This window comes from Dipteris shenzhenensis, chromosome 26 (genome assembly GCF_047967505.1).
Source record: "Dipteris shenzhenensis isolate YYH24624 ecotype China chromosome 26, Dip_SZ_1.0, whole genome shotgun sequence".
NCBI classification, from domain to species: Eukaryota; Viridiplantae; Streptophyta; class Polypodiopsida; order Gleicheniales; family Dipteridaceae; genus Dipteris; species Dipteris shenzhenensis.
In genome coordinates, this window is record NC_141621.1 from 13,935,705 (window position 1) to 13,956,384 (window position 20,680).

The following is a 20,680-nucleotide window of genomic DNA, read 5'->3' on the forward strand; positions in this document are numbered from 1 at the left end:
CATCTAGCTGGAGTGGAGAAGCACCAAACTTGGCCTGAATGATGTGATGTGGTACAGACGGTTTCCCCTAGATCATCCGTGAGAGCATGAGGATCTGCAAGCGCTCCACCCGTGTCCACTCTATCTCTGACATGTCAGGCCCCCAACAAGGGTTGCCATACATACCGGCTGGTCGGACCAAGGAGTTGAAGAGAAGAGCCTTGGTCCGAGGGTCCTGGAAGTGGGAGTGAAAGCACTGTCTCTCTAGCCAAGTCAGTGAGGCGTATCCCTTGCTCAGTCTGGCCTGCATCGCTGGTCTCATTGTGAAGATCGGGCCGGAGAAGATGACCCCCAAGTAAGTGTATAAGGATATGATCTCAACTGGTGACCCACCCAAAGTAAAAGTAAACTGCTTCCGTTGCATGTTTGCTCGAGAGGTGTTAAAGATCATGACCTTGGTCTTGCCAAGGTTGACCTCCAAATCATGGGATAAACAAAAAGCTTACAGTGCATCTAGGTGTCGCTGGAGCCCCTCGGGTGTAGACGACAAGAGTGCCACGTCATCTGCATAAAGAAGAATCTTGATGATGATCCCGGCAAGTGAGCAACCGGTCCCTCCGAACGTCCCCATGAAAGTCTCAAGCTCATCGATGTAGAGGCCAAATAGGGTTGGTGATAAGGGACAACCCTGTTTGACCCCTATGGTACTCAGGATCTCATTTGTCCAACTTGCGCCTGTACGAACTTGGCCTGAGACTCTCTCATACTGTGCCATGACTGCCCATATGATCTCCTGATCAAATCCCAGTGTCTGTAGGTGTGTGATAAGACGAGCTCGAGTTACTGTGTCAAAGGCTTTGCGAAAATCCACAAAGCAACAGTATACCCTCTCCTTTCGTGATCTGGCCTCCTCAATGACACTCCTGAGTGTGAGTATGTGATCCATAGTCCCATGGTCTCGGCCTGCCCTCTGCTCTGAGCCCTCTTATCTCTGCGAACAGGTTGACCGATGCATCCGATACAGCTGCATAGATCTTGGACATCACATGTCCAATCATGATAGTCCTGTAGTTACTCGGGTCCATGGGATCCCCTACCTTGTGGATGGGGGTGATGGTGTTGAGTGTCCAAGTGCGGGGGAAGCCAAGGTAAACGTCATTGAATAGCTTTGCTAGGATCGGGGCTAACGTGTCGATCCCATATGCGATAAACTCAATGCATAGCCCCTCGTGATCCTTAGCTCGGCCATTGTGTAGTTTCAATGTCGCGTCCTTGACTCCCCCTCTGGTGAACAACGTGCAAGTGGTGGGACGAGGTGTGTGTATGAGGTCTGGAGTGGGACATCATATAGATGGTGTGCATACGTGTGCCAGACTCTCGTGTCGGTGAGGGGTGATGGGGACCTACGCTCAAGGAATCTCCGCCAAAAATCCTTAGAGTTGTTGCTGTACAAGATGTGCAGCAGCTCCTCCTCATTTTGACGAAGAAATGCTTGCTTCTTCCGACGTACGAGACGTCGATACTTGCGTAGCGTGTCTGGTGTGTTCGGGAGGTGACATCTGGTTTTAAGTCGGAGCTGTCAGCGATAAGTCTTGCACTCCGCATCGTACCGATTGTTGCAGGGTACAGAACCAAGAGGTGGTGGTCTAGTGGACCATGTGGTGTGGGAAAGATTTGGAGGGCAACCTCGTGGAGTATGCGACTAATCAGGGCAGCACGGTCCTCTATGAGTGGTATGGGATCGATGTAGGTTAGGAGTCTGTTTAGGCGTCCAGAGTAGGCCGGTGAGAGGCTGTATCAAAGTGTATGTCGTGGTAGGTGTCGTGCTTCCTATGTGGTGTGTGTGGTGTGGCTAAGCGTGGGGTGGCGATAGTGAAGAATAGGTATGTGTGATCAGCTCCTGGAGTAATTGGTGCTATGGTGAAGTCGGTGATACATGAAGTGAAGGTAGGGGATCCCATGATGTAATCTACTACACTAGTGCCCCCCCCATGTGGGAAGCAAGTAAAACCACTTGAGGAGGGCCATAGGTCAAGCCCGTTGTAGATGATGAGATCATGCATCCTGCCCAAATCAAGGAGCGCGTGTCCATATGGTGTAACAGGCCCGTGTCGGTCCGATGAGGTCCTGGTCATACCTGCTCTGTCTAGGTCCATGTTTGGTAGCATGATAGAGTTGTCTCGGAAGTCCAGGAGTGGTGCCTGTCGCATACTCGTCCTGGCGTTGAAGTCCCTAACAAGGAGAACTTTCCCGCGGGCTGAAAGGTTTGGGATATCCTGATGTAAGGGTGCATATGGTGATGTCTCACCCTCTTCTCGTGCCACTCTGGCGAAGTGGGATGTGTCTGGCGGGAAGTAGCATATTGCTATGAAAAGGTCACGGGTGTCTATGCGTCGGATCCGGATCCACATGAATTAGGAGTGTGCGTCCTTCCTCTCAATGGAGATGGCTCCAGCGAGAGAGAGCGCCTTAGAGAGAGAGAGAGAGGACCTCGGGATGCGTGAAAATGAGAGAGAAAACCAGCAACGTAAAAAAGCCCGTACAAGCTTTAATGGCGCCTCAAGATTCGTGAGAGAGGAATGAAGGGGGGAGATGCATGCATGGGGGATTGCCACGTGGCCCCTCATTAATGCTGTAACTCGCCCAAACCAATGGAACATTGGTTTGCCCCTCACATTAAAGTCCTAACCCCTTCTAACCAATGAAACATTGGTTTCCTTGGGCCTAACTTTAAGACCCCTCTAAACCTTGCCTTGCCCCTAGCAAGTAGTCCTAGTGTGTGCACCTAGGGACTTCTGGGAAGTGGTGTGTCCCCTGGGCTAGTCCCCTAAGCCAAAGTTAGTCACGGTTCATAACTTCACGTCCCCGTGACAAAATCTGCAACCAAAAATTCATCGGTTTGGAAGAGGAATCAACCCATAACTCAGCCACAAACACCTCTACTTGCTGAGAACCCAGATGCACAGAGCCAATGGGCAACTATGTGGAACCTTTCACACCTATGCTCCTCAAATTTTGAGAATGAGGATGGGGATACTGGTTAGCCTATGAGAGTGAGGGTGAGATCCAATGGAGTGACCAGAGTCATAGATTTGGTAGCCATCAATGTTAGGGCTGCTTATAGTGGCAGGAGTAAGAAGTGATTAGACAAGGGCTATGGCGAGGAGGTCATGAGTGACTGACAGTTCGAGAAACAACCATCACCTAGGGGACCAGTGTAAAACCCAGCAACTTGCTATCATGACATTGCAAGAGAGATGGATTTGCCTGCTTGCCAAGATTACCTTTCATGATGCTATAGCCTGCCCCTAGCAGGGCAGTGCTAAGAAAATTGTGAGGTGACTGATCTAAACAAAGTTAATGTCAGGGAGGAAGATAGGTGAAGAGTCGTGCCATGATATTTCCAGAGTAGTGGTTGGTTACTGGTAACCCACTGGTTCATGCTTTGTTGGCTAGAGGGAGTGTGCATAACATTTATGGTTAAATTAGAAAGAAAAAAGAAAGTTGTATTAATGTCCTTGAGAGACTGAAGATGATCTATGGGACAAATAAGATAGTCAATAGATTACATCCATACAATGTGTGCATGAAGCATCTCTGAATGTCCACTTTCTATTGCTGCTGACATAGTGTGGCCAAAAAAACATGAAACAAAACTTCATCATGTCGGTTTAAGACTGAGGGTCTTTTGGCTCGGGCTTGTAGTCTGATAAGTGCTCTCACTTCTCCATAAACTGCCCATTTAGTGTCCTTCCTGGTTTCCTTGATTTTAGTGAGAGCTCTGACTTTCTGTTTTAGTTGGTTTGGGGTAAGTACCTTTGCTATCGAAATGTTAATGATTTTAAGCTACTTCTCTATGCATTAATTGAGAGGGTTTGTACAACAGCATATGCTTCTTATGTTGCAGTAAATGTGTTGACCATAGGATTGAATTTTTTATAGGTGCAAAACAAGAGTCAGCAAAATCCTGATCAGGCTGTGGTATAGCATGCATCCTTCATTCCTATGCAACTTTTTTCACTTTCTTTGCATATTTTTTGTTTGTGGACAACCTGGACTTACAAAAGTGGGATTTGCAGGTGAGATGTGAATACAGCATGGCAAATTTCAGTACAGGTGACCGTAGGAGGAAACCTAAAGGGGACAGGTTTGTGGATTGTCTGTGAATATCTTGTTCGAGGCTGAAGTGGTTATTTGCAGGATGCTATGAAAGCTACTTCCCCTCTGGAAATCATTTTTGACGTCACGTTCAATTCTGGTGCTTGGATGACTTAGGCGTTCAATAGAAATCTCGCTTGTGATACGCCAGACGATGGAAGCTGCTATCCTGCTACATCTAATGCCTCGCTCACAAGTAATTTCCCTTGGAATTTTGTTGTAGAATAGGATACTTTGTTTTCGATGATGAGACATTTTAATTGTCTGCTGTTGCATTATGGTATTCTTTGCCAGGCATGATTCTCATTAGGTACTGTTACTGTTATGTAATGCAGATAGACATATTTGTTCATGTTCTTCAAGCTGATGGAGGTGAGAATTGCCATACAAGATCTTTTTTTGATGCTGTCACATCAAAATAAATACTTGTGAGGATGAAATTAGGATGATTTGTGAAGATCTTTGAATTAGGAGGATGGTACGCAAAGGTGCATGACCGCATGTGTGTGTATAGACCTCATGATAAAGGGGGATGCTATCAAGCTTCATTACTTAAGGGCCTAAGGGTGCATGCCCGCATGTGTGTGTATAGTTGACAAAATAGGAAGTTTTGATGAAACTTGAAAAAGAGACACAACCGAGCTGTCCACAAGGGTGTGGTGCGGACTTGTCCCCTGTGGGTTGCTTTATTTTTTTCCCCCAAAGAAAAGACTTCTATTAGTATGAAAGCAACTCCGAGAGCAAAGCTCCATGGAATAGCGCATCACGTGAGGCAAGAGAAAACAAATTCCCTGAGAAGGAAAAATTAAACTTTTGTTAAGAGAGCTAGAGAAAATACAAGGTTGAGGCTGAAAATGCCTCCTTGAGGAAGATAGTCCTCCTGGTAGAGGCTGCAGTGTGAAGACCCTTGCATACCCCCCAAATGGTGACCTAGGTGTGTACCATATCTGGCCAAATGTTGGCCAATGTGTGTGCAGGGTGGACCTTGGGAAACATCCAAAGCCTTTGTGCATCTGGATCTCCAAATATGCCACGCTGATATGCTCGCCAGCATCTGTCCATAGAGGCATGTGTAGGTCTATATGGAGAGCCAAGAACGTCATCTAGAGAGCGTGACTCAATCAAATGTCGTCGAACCAAAAGAGCCCAAAAAGGGTAATGTCCTGTTCTTGGCTCAGTGCTTCAAGCCCTGTTCACAACCACAAGGGGTTTGTTGGTGGTCCTTTGCCTCACCAGTTGGTTGACCAGCACTCGGTGTTGGACCCGGTGTTACCAAGATGCCCTCTTGCACTCTTTGTCTTGCCTACCATTCTACCCCTGGTTGGTTGTAGAGAAATGAGCGTCTACTTCCCGGGTTGCTGTAAGCGTGGATAGAAATGTATGGAGACAGCGGAACGAGAATGCACAGTATAGAGAGAGGAGAGAGAGTATAATGGAAAAGCCAGCTTCTATTCATCAAAAGAAGCCTCGCCCCAATACTCTGTGTAAGAAGTGAACGTGCTTAACTCTCCCTACTTACTCTCGCCTCATCTCTAGAGAAAACAATGTCACTAGCAAGCCTGTGTGAAAGTTGAGTGATTGGTGCGTGAGTGGCAATGACAATAGCAGCATCCACCCGTTATTGTTCGGTGTTGGGCCTCATGAAGTGTTGGTCCTTCATTGGTTTCGTTTACTTGCGTATCATTGCTTCTTGTGATTGCACCGCAATCACCTTGGCACTCTGAAATCATCTTGGCGTTTTGCAATCTCGTAACCGCTCAGCTACCCGCTCGTGATCTTCCCGCTTGGTTGTAGTTGCCAACTCGTCACGCCTTGGTGATTGTGGCCACACCAGGTTACCTCTGCAGTTGTGGGTACTCGGGTTGAACATCCCCCCTCGGCTCTAAGATTGACTGAGTCCTCTCGGTCGAAAAGTGTGGAGGAGGCTCAAATTGTGGGTTGGCAGGGACTAGCCAGGCTTCAAAATTGGGAGGCTAGACATTGTGCCGACGTGGATGCTGGGGCCCGGCCAAGCTGCATTTGTGCTTTGACTGACTCATAGGCGTCCAGACGATCGGGTGGGGGGCTATGATGAGAGAGATCTGTTTGTATGGGCGTTTCTTAATGGGCACCAGTTGATTTAGTTTGGAGGAAGTGGCCATGGAAGAAGAAAGGAGCAACATAGGAGCTTGAACGGCGGAATAAGGATTCAAAGTTCGGATGAAGGCGCTACGAAAACGAAAACAATGAAAGTAGATGCAATTGAAAAACAATAGAATGCTGCATGAAAGAGCACCTTTTGTGAATTGGAGTGTTGCCATTTGGTGTGGTGCATGGGGAGGGTGCAATTTTGAATAATTGGCCGTTGTGTGCATCATGACACCCATTGATTGTCTGCATTAGTGTGCCCGGATCGTGTGAAGGCACCTGATGATGAGTATGCTATAAAGGGAAGGTAAGACAAGTGGCTGCGTGATAAGGTTTAACTCAGCTACCATTAAAGAGCTCGGGCATGACGTGACCTTGCAAGTCAATGACTTGAACAGTGCCATTGGTGAAGACCTTGTGAGCTTGTAGGGCTAGTTCCATCCCAACTTAAGATTAGGCTTAACGGATCCAAGCTTGGTATTGTTTAAGAGAACAAACATCTCCTTTTTAAAATTTTTCTTCACAATGTGTCCATCATGCTAGGCCTTTTGATGCCATTGGATTGTTGAGATCAGGCTGCTCGGTTCATCAAACTCTGCTAGTTGGTTATTGCATTTGTCAATGGCTTCTGCCACTTGGAGGCTTGGAACGAGAAATCCCAAAGGCACCACTACTTCAGCTTGTAAGCCATTCTAAACAGAGTCAGGTTCGTTGTGACCTTTTAAGCTGTCTTACAAGCCCATAATGCCGCGTACAGCTTGATATTGCAATCATCGATGATGTGCGCTGATTGTCTCGGTGAGAATGGAGTTGAGAACCATTTGTGGACTCAGCTTGGCCATTGTAGCGTGGGTGATAGGTGGTCTCCACTTGGTGGATGATCATGAATTGAAAACCTTGTTCATGAAATGCGTGCCTTGGTTCACAAACTTGATAGGGCAACCATTCTGTAGATGATATTCTCGTAAATGAACTTGGCTGTGCTCCAAGCTGAGGTGTCTCACATTGCCTTTGCTTCTTCCAATTTGGTGGCATAATCCGTGGCAACTAGGATGTACGTGTTTTGAGTGTACTAGGTTGAGCTTGTGAATAGTCCATTGAAATCAAGACCCCAACATTGGAATGCTTTCCAAGGTGCTCTTTGGTTGAGTGGCATGTGAGGTTGTGGCAGTAGCTTGCTTGTCCTCTGGCACATGTCACACTCGACGCACTAAGCATTGACATCTTGGAAAAGGGTGCTCCACCAAAATTTTGCTTCAAAAACTTTCGTGCCATGAGCTCATAGCTGAAGTGACCTCCTGCTAGTTGCTTGTGCTTGACTTGGGACAGGTGGCCTAAGACAAGTACTGAAGCATCTCTGTATACTTGGTTTCAGGGATGTTGATTGCAAACAATTGAGCGTTTGGTAGCTCGGTGTGAACTCCTTGTGCTGATCTGGTGCGGATAGGCACAATAGGCAGTCTACTCCAACAGGTGACTTCCTAAGTTTGTGGATGATTTTTAAATTGAACTCCTGCAAACAATAACATCCACTGTACCAGTCGTCCTTAGATGATTGTTTTGTTCATTAAATACAACAATGCTTGGTGATTAAGATAGAAAATAAACGGGTTACCAAGCAAATATTGTCTAAATATTTGGACACTATAAATCGTTCTGAGGCCTTCCTATTGCAGTGGTACTATAATTGCCTCGGGGGGCCGTTATATATCGGGTAATCTAGTCTATCATTTGGTTTTGCCAAAAGAATACCGATTGCATACCCGGAGGCATCAAATGTACGTGAAAAATTACATCCCACTGTGTGTTGGTGTGGAACGGGTGTTGTAGTTTGTGGATGCTTTTCCATGCATTAGACGGCTCCTCGCCCCAATTAAACTTGACATCCTTCTTGGTAAGCTCATATAGTGGCACAACAATCTTGGCAAAATATTTGCCAAACCTTCTATAGAAGTTGATGAGCCAGTCAACGAGTGTAATTGTGTCAGGTTCCTTGGTTATGTGATTTGCTCTATGGCCTTAACCTTGGTTGGCTCGGTCCAAATTCCTTCCTTGGAGATGACATGTCCAAGCAGTGCCAATGTCGACACAGAAGACACGATTAGCCCGGCTTAAAAAGATCCCAATCTCCCTGCATTTAGCAAAAACGTTTTGGAGGCAGGCGAGGTGCTTGAGTACACACAAAAATGATCCAAATAAATTGCAATGAACTCGGTGTTAGAACATGAAGTCAAGTTGAGTGTGTTTTAGTTCTACTAGGAGTTCTAGTAGAGTCTTATGTGTGAGTGCCACGTGTCATATTGGGAGATATCCCATATACACTTTGGTATTCTAGTGTGTGTCTATCCTATATATGATTGTACTTGTGTGTCACATCAACACACATCAAGGAGTTTACATCAAGCTTATGAATGCGAGTCTTTCCATTTTGGTCTGTTGCTCCTTTCGATTTCCTTTCACATTCATTATGTTTCCATTTAAGTATTATCTTCTCTCTCCCTAGCCTACCCTCTCTCTCTCTGTCCCTCTCCCTCCACCATGTTCCTTCACTTGGTTAGATACTCCCCAAAGGTCTCAACCATGAATCTCTGGAATGTTGATGGTGCATTTCTCAGGCCAAATGGCATGACTTTGCATGCATATGCATCCCACTCGGTAATGAACTAAGTTTCTGTTGATCTTCTGGTGCCAATGAGATTGGTTGTAGCCACTATACCCGTCCATGAACAAGTACATCTCGTGGCTTGCTAACTGGTCCTAGAAGGTGTTGGTGAAGGGGATAGGAAATTGGTTCGGTATGGTCTAAGGGTTTAGTTTTTAGTAATCAACACACACTTGGAGCTTCCCATTTTCCTTGGGTACCACATAAATGGGAATAGGCATTTGCTCCGATAGATTGCATAGATGAACCACGCTTGAAGCAGTTGGTCATCACCCACCTGCCTTTGTTGATGGGTTGGCTCTTCATCAGGCACTAGGGGACTCCAATGCTGACAAATCTAGTACGGAACACTGCGCAAGTCGGTGTAATTCTGAGCAAATCCATCTTTGTAATTCGTGAACAATATTTTGATTTTTGTAAGTTCAACAATGGTCATGTTTTGACTTACCTTTGCTTATTATCGAGTCTAGATTGCCTTCTTGTGTTGGTTCAGGCGCCATATTCTTTGCTCCAAGCCTATTGATTGTCATCTTGGACTTAGCCAATTCTTGTTCTCCCTGTGACATCTTTCGAAAAGTGCTCGAGGAAGAAGATTTTTGTTTCTCAAGCTTCTCGTCTCTCATCTTTTGTAGTGGTTTCTCCAATAGTAATGACTACATTGAAAAGCATGCCTCGGGTATCCACAGGCCTCTATTGTGCCATCCACACACGGAAAGGAGATACCTTCACACTCAAGTTGCAACCGCTACATTGGAGTCTCGGAAATGATGTTTACTCTTGACCCCCCATCCACGATGAATCCCCATATTTTGTTCTTTTTTATTTTGACTATAATAATGGACACTGCCTCATTGACCATGAGAGTATCTACCATGGCATGATGACCTTTGAGTCACCATCGATACACTTCCCTTTGAATGTGGGGTGAATTGCTCAGCAGCCGTGTGGGAGGCTTGTGCCTGCTCATTTTGGAGGTGGAGAGCATCGTGGGCTGCATGTAGGGAAGCATGGTCAGTTCGGAGCTTCTTGAGCTTCGTAGTCAACTCTGCATTGTGAGCATGAAGAGCACTCTCCGAGACAGTGAGGCCAAAGAAGTGCTCTTTGACGTGCTGCCTTCTTGGTATTACATCTCAGCACTTGGGGAGGTACCCAGTGTGTGGCAATGTGTCCGAGAAGGATTCTAAGTGCCAAAGCACCCTCCTCTCTAAGCATGGCCTAATTCTTTTGTATTTGTTGCTTGTTGATTGTGTCTCGTCGAAGTAAAATAAATTGCCAACGCCACCATGCTCCGGTGCCTTTATGGGCTGTGTTGAGGGTGTTTGATACTCTTGTAGCTGAAACTTGAACGGGGGCAGCTTGGAGGTACCCATTTGGATTGCCTTGGACCCCTTGGACTGCTTGGAACTTTGGGAACCCTCCCCGGTCCCTTAGCCAGCTTTGATCCACCTTGGGCCCCCTAATCATCGAGTTGCTTGGTGGGTGGGTATGTGCGCTCTAGAGTGTTTGTCGGGGAGCCACTTTCTACTGGCTTGGTGGTCTCGAGGTCCTTATCAGTTGGTGCCACAACCAGTTTCATCTCCGGCATCGTAGTGAGCGAGAGAGGCTGCAAGCATTGTTGCACATAGCAATGTGTGCAGCCACGGCTGTTGTACCGGGCTATGATCCCTCTTTTGATGAATAGAGGTTTTCTTTTCTATTATACTCTCTGTCTCTTCTTCTGTACTATGCATGCTCGTTCCCTTGTCTCCGTATGGTTTCGTCCTCGCTTACAACCACCGGGGAAGTGGTAGGATGTTAGGTAGGACGAGGAGTGTAAGAAAGCATCTTGGCACACACACCGCATCGAGCACCTAGTGCTGGTCAACGGAGGGATGAGGGGAAAAGACCGTCAATACAGTTAGCTTGGGGGCTATGCAACAATGGACATCCATGCAGGTTATGTTTGGCTACTATCTAATATATCTAGGTTGCCCGCTGTGGTCTTGTTATAGATGGCCAAGATGCCCAACATCTCTCTCACACTACCTAAGGGGTCCTAGCTCTCTATCCACACAATTACTAAGACATTGAAACCCTCTGCCTACGCAACTCAGCGCTCATTCAAAGAACGATTACTCTCCCGAACTCGCTTCCTCTCTCTTCAAACAGCTAGGGCCCAGGACAAAACTGTCAGGCTAGACCCCCCCCAAGGTTTTTTTATTACTTGAGAGAAAACTGAGTACATGAGTTTCAGTTTGCAGGCTGAGATTACCAAGACGTACATGAAAATCCTGTTTTACAAAGAGCTCATGGGTCATTTCTTTGGCAACATGCCAAGTGTCAAATTTTGAACTACTTTCTAATTACATGCAACGAGGGGCAACTCTGGAGTCTTCGAAGTTAGCTCTTTTGCAATCAAATAATCTCTAGACTAATTCTAGTCACTGTGGACGTCCCCACTGAACACATGTGCACACATAACAAATATATATATATATATTCTCTGGTTGACCGGAGTCAACGCTTTTGATCATAATTAAGGGGGCTTTGACCAACGGTCAAGGCACCTTAATTATGGCCAAGTCTCTCCAACCGAAGTTGGCACAACTCGTTAACCCTCTTGGCGCATGCCCAGTCTCGTTGACCAAAGTCAACACTCTCTGACCATAGTTAGCTCTATGATTCTCTGGTTAACCGTAGTTAACCCTCTTGGTAATAAACCAAGTCTCCTCTATCGAAATCAGGCTTACTTGACCAGAGTCAAGTATCTTTGACCATAGTCAATTCTTTGACCATTAAAGGAACTCTTTGACCATAATTAACACAAATGGAAAACTCTTTAATTATGATCAAATAAATAGTCAACTCAATACTTTGACTTTAGGATATTTACAGCTTGGTGACATCCCCTCGGCTTCTATTCAATTGACCTCAACTAAAAAGCTTCCTTGTAAACATCCAAAAGTTGTGGATGATCGAACAACATGACTTCATCCATCCACTTGGCATCCAATGCTGAATAATTCTTGAATTTTACAAGATATCTGTAAAATTCCTTGCCGTGAGGGCCTTTGCGTACAGTATGATACACAATCTGCTCTGGCTGAAGGACCTCCTCGAGTTCTCATCCACTTCTGGTGGATTGTCTGCTATTGGCTCTATAGGCTCTAGCCCCTGGAATTTCTTTAGAAGACTTACATGGAAAACATTGTGAATCCTCCAATGCTCTGGCAATGCTAACCTGTATGCAACCTCATTAATATTTTCTGTAACCCTGAAAGGGCCATAATATCTGGGAGATAACTTTGCATACACTTTCTGTTTGCCTTTAAACTTGCGGAGCCTAGATTTCTTGAACTTCAAAAGTACCCAATCCCCTTCCTTGAGATTTTACTATCTCCTATGCTTATCTGCAGCTCTTTTATGTTTTTCTTGAGACTTTTCTATTGCTGTCCGGCCTTGGCTTAAACCTGTGTGGAGGTCTCTCACAACGTGATCAGCTGCAAATATTTCATCTTTGGTCCTTAGGATAGGTGGCACAATCACCTTCCCATAGATGACCTCAAAGGGGGCTTTCCCTGTAGAGCTATGAATTGTATTATTGTAAGCGAACTCTACCAATGGTAGGTACTTTTCTCAGTTTGAACCTGGGTCACCCACGTAGCATTTCAGCATATCCAATGTTGTAGAATTTGCTACCTCACTTTGACCATCTGTCTGGGGATGGAAGGAAGAAGAAAAATTCAGATTCGTCTTCATATTATCAAATAAAGCTCTCCAGAATAGACTGGTCATTCTGGGATCTCGATCACTAACAATGGACTTAGGCATACCATGGTGCTTAAAGATCTGTGCCATGAAAATCTCAGCCATATGATCTGCCTTTATGGTTTTGCGAACCGGAATAAAATGAGCTTGCTTGCTGAATCTATCAATGATAGTCCAAATCCCATCATTCCCTAACTTTGATCTTGGCAAATAAAAAATGTAGTCCATTGCAATACTTTCCCACGGTGCGTGAGGCACGGGAAGAGGCATAAGTAGGCCAGGTGGCCTCCGTCTATCATACTTCACTTTCTGACATTAAGGCATTCAGTAACAAACTGATGTATATCTTTCCACATCCCTGGCCAAAAGAAATACCTCTCTAGTGCTTGAGCTGTTGTTGTAATTCCTCTATGCCCAGCATAGGGAGGTGCATGGCATTCTTCCAAAATCTTTTTCCTCATCTCCTGGGTGATGCATAAGCAGTCATCTTTCATTAGATACCCATCTTTTAGGAAATAGTGGCTGGTGGACTGCCCCTCTTGCATTTGCTGTAAAATCTCACTAAAAATTTGCATCATTAGCATATTGCTCCCTCATATCTTCTAGGTTCTCATGATAAGCAATAGTCACATTGTTGACCTGGGGTCTTCAGGATAAGGCATCTGCCACTTTTTCCGAATTCTTGGAGTATGGACAATATGAAAATTGTACATTGACAGCATATTTGCCCATTTCATATGCTTCTCGGAGAGCTTTGTTTGAGTTAGAAAGTATCTCAAACTTTGGTGATCTGTTTTAACAGTAAAATTTACACCCAAAAGATAATGCTTCCATGTATGGATGGCATGAATTACAGCCAGCTACTCTTTCTCATAGATTCCCAGATATTTCTCTGCATCCCGGAGTCTCCTGCTCTCATAGGCCACTACATGACCATTCTGATGCAATGCAGCCCCAACACATTCCCCACAAGCATCACAATCCACCTCGAATGACTGATACAAATCTGGAACTATTAAGATTGGCTCTGTGGTCAGCCTCTCTTTGAGTGTGAAGGCTGTCTTTTAAGGAATTCCCCATCTGAAAGCTGCATTTTTCTTAGTAAGATTGTGGAGTGGAGCGGCTATATCCGCAAAATGCCTAATAAATCTTATGTAGTAAGAACATAGGCCTAGAAAACTTCGGACTTCATGCACAATTTTCAGCTCTGGCCATTCCTAAATGGCTTGGATCTTTGCCGGATCCATCGGTATCCCTTCTTTGGATATTATATGCCCCAAGTAATGGATCTCCTTCAGGAAGGATTCACTTTTCTTGATGTTTGCATAGAGCTGGTGATTTCTCAGCTCTTGAAACACTGTGGCAAGATGTTCCTTATGCTCTTCTTTGGACTTAGAAAAGATAATTATGTCATCGAAGAAGGTACCAGTGAACTGTTTGTAGGGTCGGAAGATGCGATCCATCATACTATTGAAAGTAGTTGGGGCATTAGTCAATCCAAAAGGCATCACCAGATATTCATACTACCCAAAAGTAGTGCGGAACGCTGTCTTATGCACATCCTGAGGCTGTATCGTCACTTGGTGATAGCTACTCTTTTTAAGTCTATCTTGCTGAAAACTGAAGCCCCATTCAACTAATCCAGCACATCATCAATGCGCAGAATAGGGAATCTATTCTTGATGGTCATTTTATTAAGAGCACGATAATCGAGGCACATATGAAATGAACCATCTTTCTTCTATAACAGTAGTACAGGGGAGCAAAAAGGAGAAGAACTGGGCTAAATCAGCCCCTTCGACAACAAGTCGTGCACTTGAGTCATAATCTTCTCTCGGTGAGTTGCACTAACTCTGTATGGGGGCCTATTGGGCTCGCTGCCAAGAATGAGATCTATGCCATGATCTTCCGGTCTCTCAGGGGGTAACTCCCCTGGCAAAGCGTCAGAAAAGCAATCTTAAAAAATTTCAAGAAACTGAAATTTATTTTGATCTGCCTCACTTATTTCAGCATGCATTTCAACATCTCTCTCTTTTACAAAAACCATGTAAGCTGAAACTGTAGACTTTATTTCTTTTCCAATAGAACTATTTGATACAATGGGAATTGTTTCCCCTCTATTCCTAGCAACCACACGATGTACTTTGCCCCTATGTACAAACTCCAACTCTCTCTCAGGAAGAGTCAACTTCACTGCCTTGCGATGAAACCAAGGCATACCCAAGACTACATCATGATGTTTCAGTGGAGAAGTGAAGAAGTCTTCCTGATGTGCCTCACTTATTTCAGCATGCATTTCAACATCTCTCTCTTTTACAAAAACCATGCAAGCTGAAACTGTAGACTTTATTTCTTTTCCAATAGAACTATTTGATACAGCGGGAATTCTTTCCCCTCTATTCCTAGCAACCACACGATGTACTTTGCCCCTATGTACAAACTCCAGCATTCTCTCAGGAAGAGTCAACTTCACTGCCTTGCGATGAAACCAAGGCATACCCAAGACTACATCATGATGTTTCAGTGGAGAAATGAAGAAGTCTTCCTGATCCACATAACTCTATACATGAAGACGGAGCTTCCCTATCAAGGAGGGTTCCCATAGAACATTTGGTCAGCATCAAGAGCCCTGTCCAACTCCTCTGTCTTTATTCCCAGTCTCAGGGCTAAATCCTCTAATATAAAATTGTCGGTAGCCCCTGTATCAAATAAAATCAGCGCTTGTTGGTCTTTGACTTTGCCCCATGATAGCAGCAATTCTCGTTCCTCTGGGTTTGAAACATGGCCCAGTATGTCAGGAATTCCTCTTGCCATTGGCTTGTGCGGTCCCCGTGGCTTCTCTGCCTCTTTTCCCTTCGGAGTTGAAGGCTTTTTAGGGCACTAGGCAGCCACATGCCCCTCTTTGCCGCATCTAAAGCATTTACCCTCTTTCCTGAAAGTTTCAATTTGTTCAGGGGTAAATTGTGGTCTTCCCTTATAGGGCCTTTGTACCTGGTTTCCCCTCGGCTTCTGAGGCTGAAATCCCTTCTTCTGAGCCTTGGGAAACTCTTTTGTTTCAAACTTGGGGATCACTGGCTTTTTATTCCCCGGTATCCCTACCTGTAGTGAAGGCCCACTAGTAGGATCTTGCATGTACAGGAGACTAGCCACATTGGCTGAGTGCATAAGATCTGAAATTTCTTTAATATCTTTAGAGTTCACTTGGGCCTGTATCTTTGGAGTGAGTCCTACCCGGTACCTCCCGAGCTGAGTCTTGTCATGAAAGGTGAAACTTGCAAGTATGAGTCCTAAAATTTCTGGTTGTAAGACTCAACTGTATCTTGTGCTTCCATATGTATACTCTCCTAACCAAGGAGGACATGATCCCGAAACTGTTTGGGAATAAACTGTTTATAGAAAGCTTTCTTGAAGTCCTTTCATTTCCTGGGAGCTACATAATTAGCTATTTTAGCTGTATGATTGGACTTATTCTAGTCTTACAAAGGTATAATTAGCTGGTTTAGCTATCCACCATGCACTGGCTATACCAATCAAGTGCAAACCAACCATATGAAGCTTTGAGGACTCACTGAAATTTTCCAGGCTGAAGGCAACATCAAATTGCCTTATGAACTGCATTGCCTTTTCAGCTTGGCCATACTGGCCATTGTAAGTGGCAAATCTCACTGACTTCCCACCATCTTTGAACTCTTTAGTCTCTACCTTCTTGCCGGACTTCTTCTTCTTCTTCTTCTCATGCTTTGGCTGTGAAGATCCAGAAGAAGAAGATGATGTTGAGGATGAAAAGGTAGAGCTAGAAGAAGAAGAAGACGAACTAGACGAACTGTGATGATGCTTCGCCTTTTTCTTCTTGGGAAGAGGACCTGCTGTTTTCCTCTTTTTGTTGTCCTTATGGTGAGACTTCTTACTCTTTCCCAAATGTGTCATCTGTGGAAAGAGGAGTAGAACTCAAAGATCTCTTTTTGCCCATCACTTCTTCCTGATCTCCTCCTGAGGGAGGCTTCTTTGGCTTTTCCTCAAAAAGAGTTTGTACCATCAAGCGAAACAAGGGGTCGCTTGTTGCCTCTCTCAACTGAGAAATAAGCTCTCTGTAGGCATTCTCTTTATTTATCTGCATAGCCTCTGCCTATTGTACCTGATTAGACTCTGCCATTCCCTCATGGGATGACTAGGCATGTTGCTGTGAAGCCATCTCTGCAACTTGTCTGAGATCTGCAAACTCTCACACACACGGTCTATGCAACTGATGCACTCAGCCTTTGTTTTTCAAAGAGAAAATACCTCAACAAGAGGTGTATTGCACCCACAACTTGTGCCAGTACAGGCTATCAACTCAAGGCATGAACTCAAAGCTGTGTGCCCCTTTTTTGGCTACTGCAAATGACATTCAAAATACATCTGTTTTCCCGTTTTTCACTGCTCAAAGACATGCATATTCTTTTTCTGCAAATCTCTGATTTTTGCTGTGTTTCTGCTGATTTTTTGGCAGTATAGAATGTCTCTGACAGACAAAGAAAACTGACAGAAGTTTCCCCTCTTTTTTTTTGTGGAAATAGTAACTAGATGAGTAACCGGCTGGTTACACTAACCAGACTAGCTAGGCCTGGTCTGGTTGACTCTCAACTGGTCAAACTAACCATGTGCGGTTAAACTAACCATGTTTGGTTTGGTTAGCTATCCTCAAAATTTAGTTATGCCAACTGTTTGGTTCTCTGACCAGAGTCAACTAACCAAGGTCAACTTAACCTTTGGTTTACCACCTCAGCAGTCTAGTTGCCTGCCACGTTAAGAGCCACGGCAGCTCTGCTGGCTCTGCTTGCCACGTCAGTGCTCAACTGGATGTGCCATGTCACCTGTGCCAAGTCATTTGCCACGTATTATGCCACGTCAACTTCATTGTCTGGCAACAGAGGCCCTGCGTCGCCTCTCAACGTGTGCCTGCGTGAAGGTATTACCACGCGTGAAGGCAGTCTCTGCGCGGAGAGATCACTATCGTCGAATTCCTGCGCCTGACTATTGACTTCCTGACGAAACTCTACTTGAGCATAGGCATCCCTGTGAAAATTCCTATTCGTTGACGTACGTCAAACAAACTCCTGCCAGGAATTTCTTGATGTCGCGCATCGCCATGCCTATGCTGTTTTCGCCCACGCAATCAATTTGCAGAGCTTGCACTTCGACGATACCCATCATTGGTGAAGGCTTGGCGTCTTCATCATCCACACTATGGACAGAAAACAAGCCCATGATTTCCTTCACAATTCACGTAGCATTTATGAAACAATAGAACTCGGGTGAGCCCTCAATGAAAGTAATTGACAGATTTCTTTCTCAGCTCATCGTCCGTCGGCGCCGTTCGTCAATACTTGCTGGCAGGAACTCGTGACTGCTCATGATGCGTCAAGGATTTTCAGACGGTACCTCGGAGATAACTAACCGATTTGTCCATGGCTCTCTTTCAAGGCATGTGCCTTTGGACCTTGACTTTGTTAGGTGGCTTCACTTCACCGGTCCATTTGGATATTCCTTTGGGCACACGACGGCTACATAGTGTATTGCCATGAACAAACGTTGCAGCATATTCGACTCTCCTTTAACGCTTAAATCACAGTCTGAGAAGACTTTGTGCCTGGGCTCTGATATCAATGAAACCTTAGCCTACGCAACTCAGTGCTCATTCAAAGAACGATTACTCTCCCGAATTCGCTTCCTCTCTCTGCAAACAGCTAGGCCCAGGACAAAACTATCGGGCTGGACCCCCCGAAGGTTTTTTTATTACTTGAGAGAAAACTGAGTACGAGTTTCAGCTTGCAGGCTGAGATTACCAAGACGTACATGAAAAATCTGTTTTACAAAGAGCTCATGGCTCATTTCTTTGGCAACATGACAAGTGTCAAATTTTGAACTACTTTCTAATGACATGCCAATAGGGGCAACTCTGAAGTTTTCGAAGCACTTGGTCACGTGAACAACCTCCTAGATGCTTGTTGGGCTCCATAGCGCTTAGGCTTTCAACCCCACTTGATACGTGCAATAAATAACTAAAGCGCATAACCATGGCACCCATTAATGGTTAGCGCTTTTGCATGCAAATAATCTCCAGACTAATTTTAGTCATTGTGGGCGTCCCCACTGAACACATGTGCGCACATAACAAATATATATATATATATATTCTATGGTTGACCGGAGTCAACGTTGTTGATCATAATTAAGGGGGCTTTGACCAACGGTCGAGGTGCCTTAATTATGGCCAAGTCTCTCCAACTGAAGTTGGCACAAATCGATTAACTGTAGTGAATCCTCTTGGCGCATGCCAAGTCTCGTTGATCGAAGTCAACACTCTCTAACCGTAGTCAGCTTTGTGATTCTCTGGTTAACCACAATTAACCCTCTTGGTAATAAACCAAGTCTCCTTGACAGAAATCAGGCTTACTTTACTAGAGTCAAGTCTCTTTGACCATTAAAGGAACTCTTTGACCATAATTAACACAAATGGAAAACTCTTTAATTATGATCAAATAAATGGTCAACTCAATACTTTGACTTTATCCTAATTCTTTGACTTTAGGATATTTACAGCTTGGTGATAGACACTATACTACAACTCAACCTTTCGCTGCTGACTGCAAGAAGAGACTCGCCTTGTTTACCACATATGAACTCTTCCAATAATACTTCTAGTAGTCAAAGGCTATTTGACGCTATTGCTTGCAATGAAGAACCCTTATGCCATAAGGATGTATTTGATAGCAGGGATGGATGGATGCCATGAGAGTTGAACTGGATTCCATTCATGAAAATGGCACACGGGAGGTGTGTGACTTGCCAGTTAGGCAAGCATGCCGTTGGCACTAAGTGGGTTTACAAAGTGAAGCGGAAAGCTGATGTCAGCGTAGACCACTACAAAGCTTGCCTTGTTGCAAAAGGCTATGCACAGTAACACGCCATTGAATTTGAGGAGACCTTTGCTCCGAATTCACACAGTATGATCATTCGTTGTGTCATTGCCATGGCATCACATAAGCATTGGGAGATTCATTAGCTTGACATAAAGACAACTTTCCTTCATGGTAATCTACTTGAAGAGGTCTATGTCAGCGTGTTAGAAAACAGAGGGTATACACAACAGAAGACTTATAGAGCTCAGGAACTCACATAGTGATGTTAGATATGTGGAATCCAAAACTTCTTTCCTTATGTGTACTTAGTGCAGATGAGTGCAAGAAGTAAATGAGCAATGCACAGGAGAGATGTAGAACCAATAAAACTTATATTTCCATCCACATTGGCACAATATGCCCATTGACACCTTCTAGTAGCAGAGTGCTATCTAGATGTGCACCCCTATACATAAACAGAACAATTGGTTGACCTCTGTGGCACTCTCAAAACACTCGGCGTACGTGCTTCCTCTGAGTTTAGGTGGTCCTCGTTGTTGTGTCCCACAAACACACCTTCAGGCTGATCCTTCCAGACAACCAAAACACAAGGAAGTGAATGGTGTGAACTCTTGACCTCCTTGCTGCTCTGATGTGCAGCCAATGATGAGGCCCAAGCGGACTCCTGTTCTCTTTGCTGTCCTGGATGACAGCCAAAAGATGTAGACCTCCAAGCTCTTTGAACCTTGCAGTAGCCACGTCCCTTGCTGCACCTTTGTGCTTCTTCAAAGGATGTTGAGGCAGGCTCCAAGCAGTACCAATCTGCTCCAAAACTGGTCCAAGGTGAGTGAGTTATGCCCCCCTAGAAGGGCTCCTTTTATAAGGGCCTAGAGCCCCCAAAATTGGTGGACCAGTAGCCTCAGTTTGCTCTAAGTGACTTGGTTGGTTTGATCCTGACCAGCGTTCGCTGGCCCTGCCTGCCCATGTGGCTGGCTGCCACTGGCCTAGGCCTAGCCCAGAACTACTGTACCGTCCTGCAGCATCTGTCCCTCCTTGTACGGCGCCTGTCCTAGGTCTGCTCCTGCATGCTGCAGCCTTCTGTACAGATTCTACAGCAAGCGCCACC

The 20,680-nt window shown here is 45.0% G+C and overlaps 1 protein-coding gene across 3 annotated transcripts in view; it reads left to right on the plus strand.

Annotated features, from left to right (window-relative positions):
• The window catches only part of RRP41 (3'-5'-exoribonuclease family protein), a 68,901-nt gene that overhangs the window by 16,535 nt on the left and 31,686 nt on the right, over positions 1 to 20,680 (plus strand). For all 3 annotated transcript variants that reach the window (XM_087397599.1, XM_087397601.1, XM_087397600.1), the window contains 4 exons: positions 3,922 to 3,960; positions 4,059 to 4,126; positions 4,255 to 4,333; positions 4,473 to 4,509. In XM_087397599.1, the coding sequence (XP_087253725.1) occupies positions 3,922 to 3,960; positions 4,059 to 4,126; positions 4,255 to 4,333; positions 4,473 to 4,509 (223 nt within the window). The remainder of the gene's footprint in view (positions 1 to 3,921; positions 3,961 to 4,058; positions 4,127 to 4,254; positions 4,334 to 4,472; positions 4,510 to 20,680) is intronic.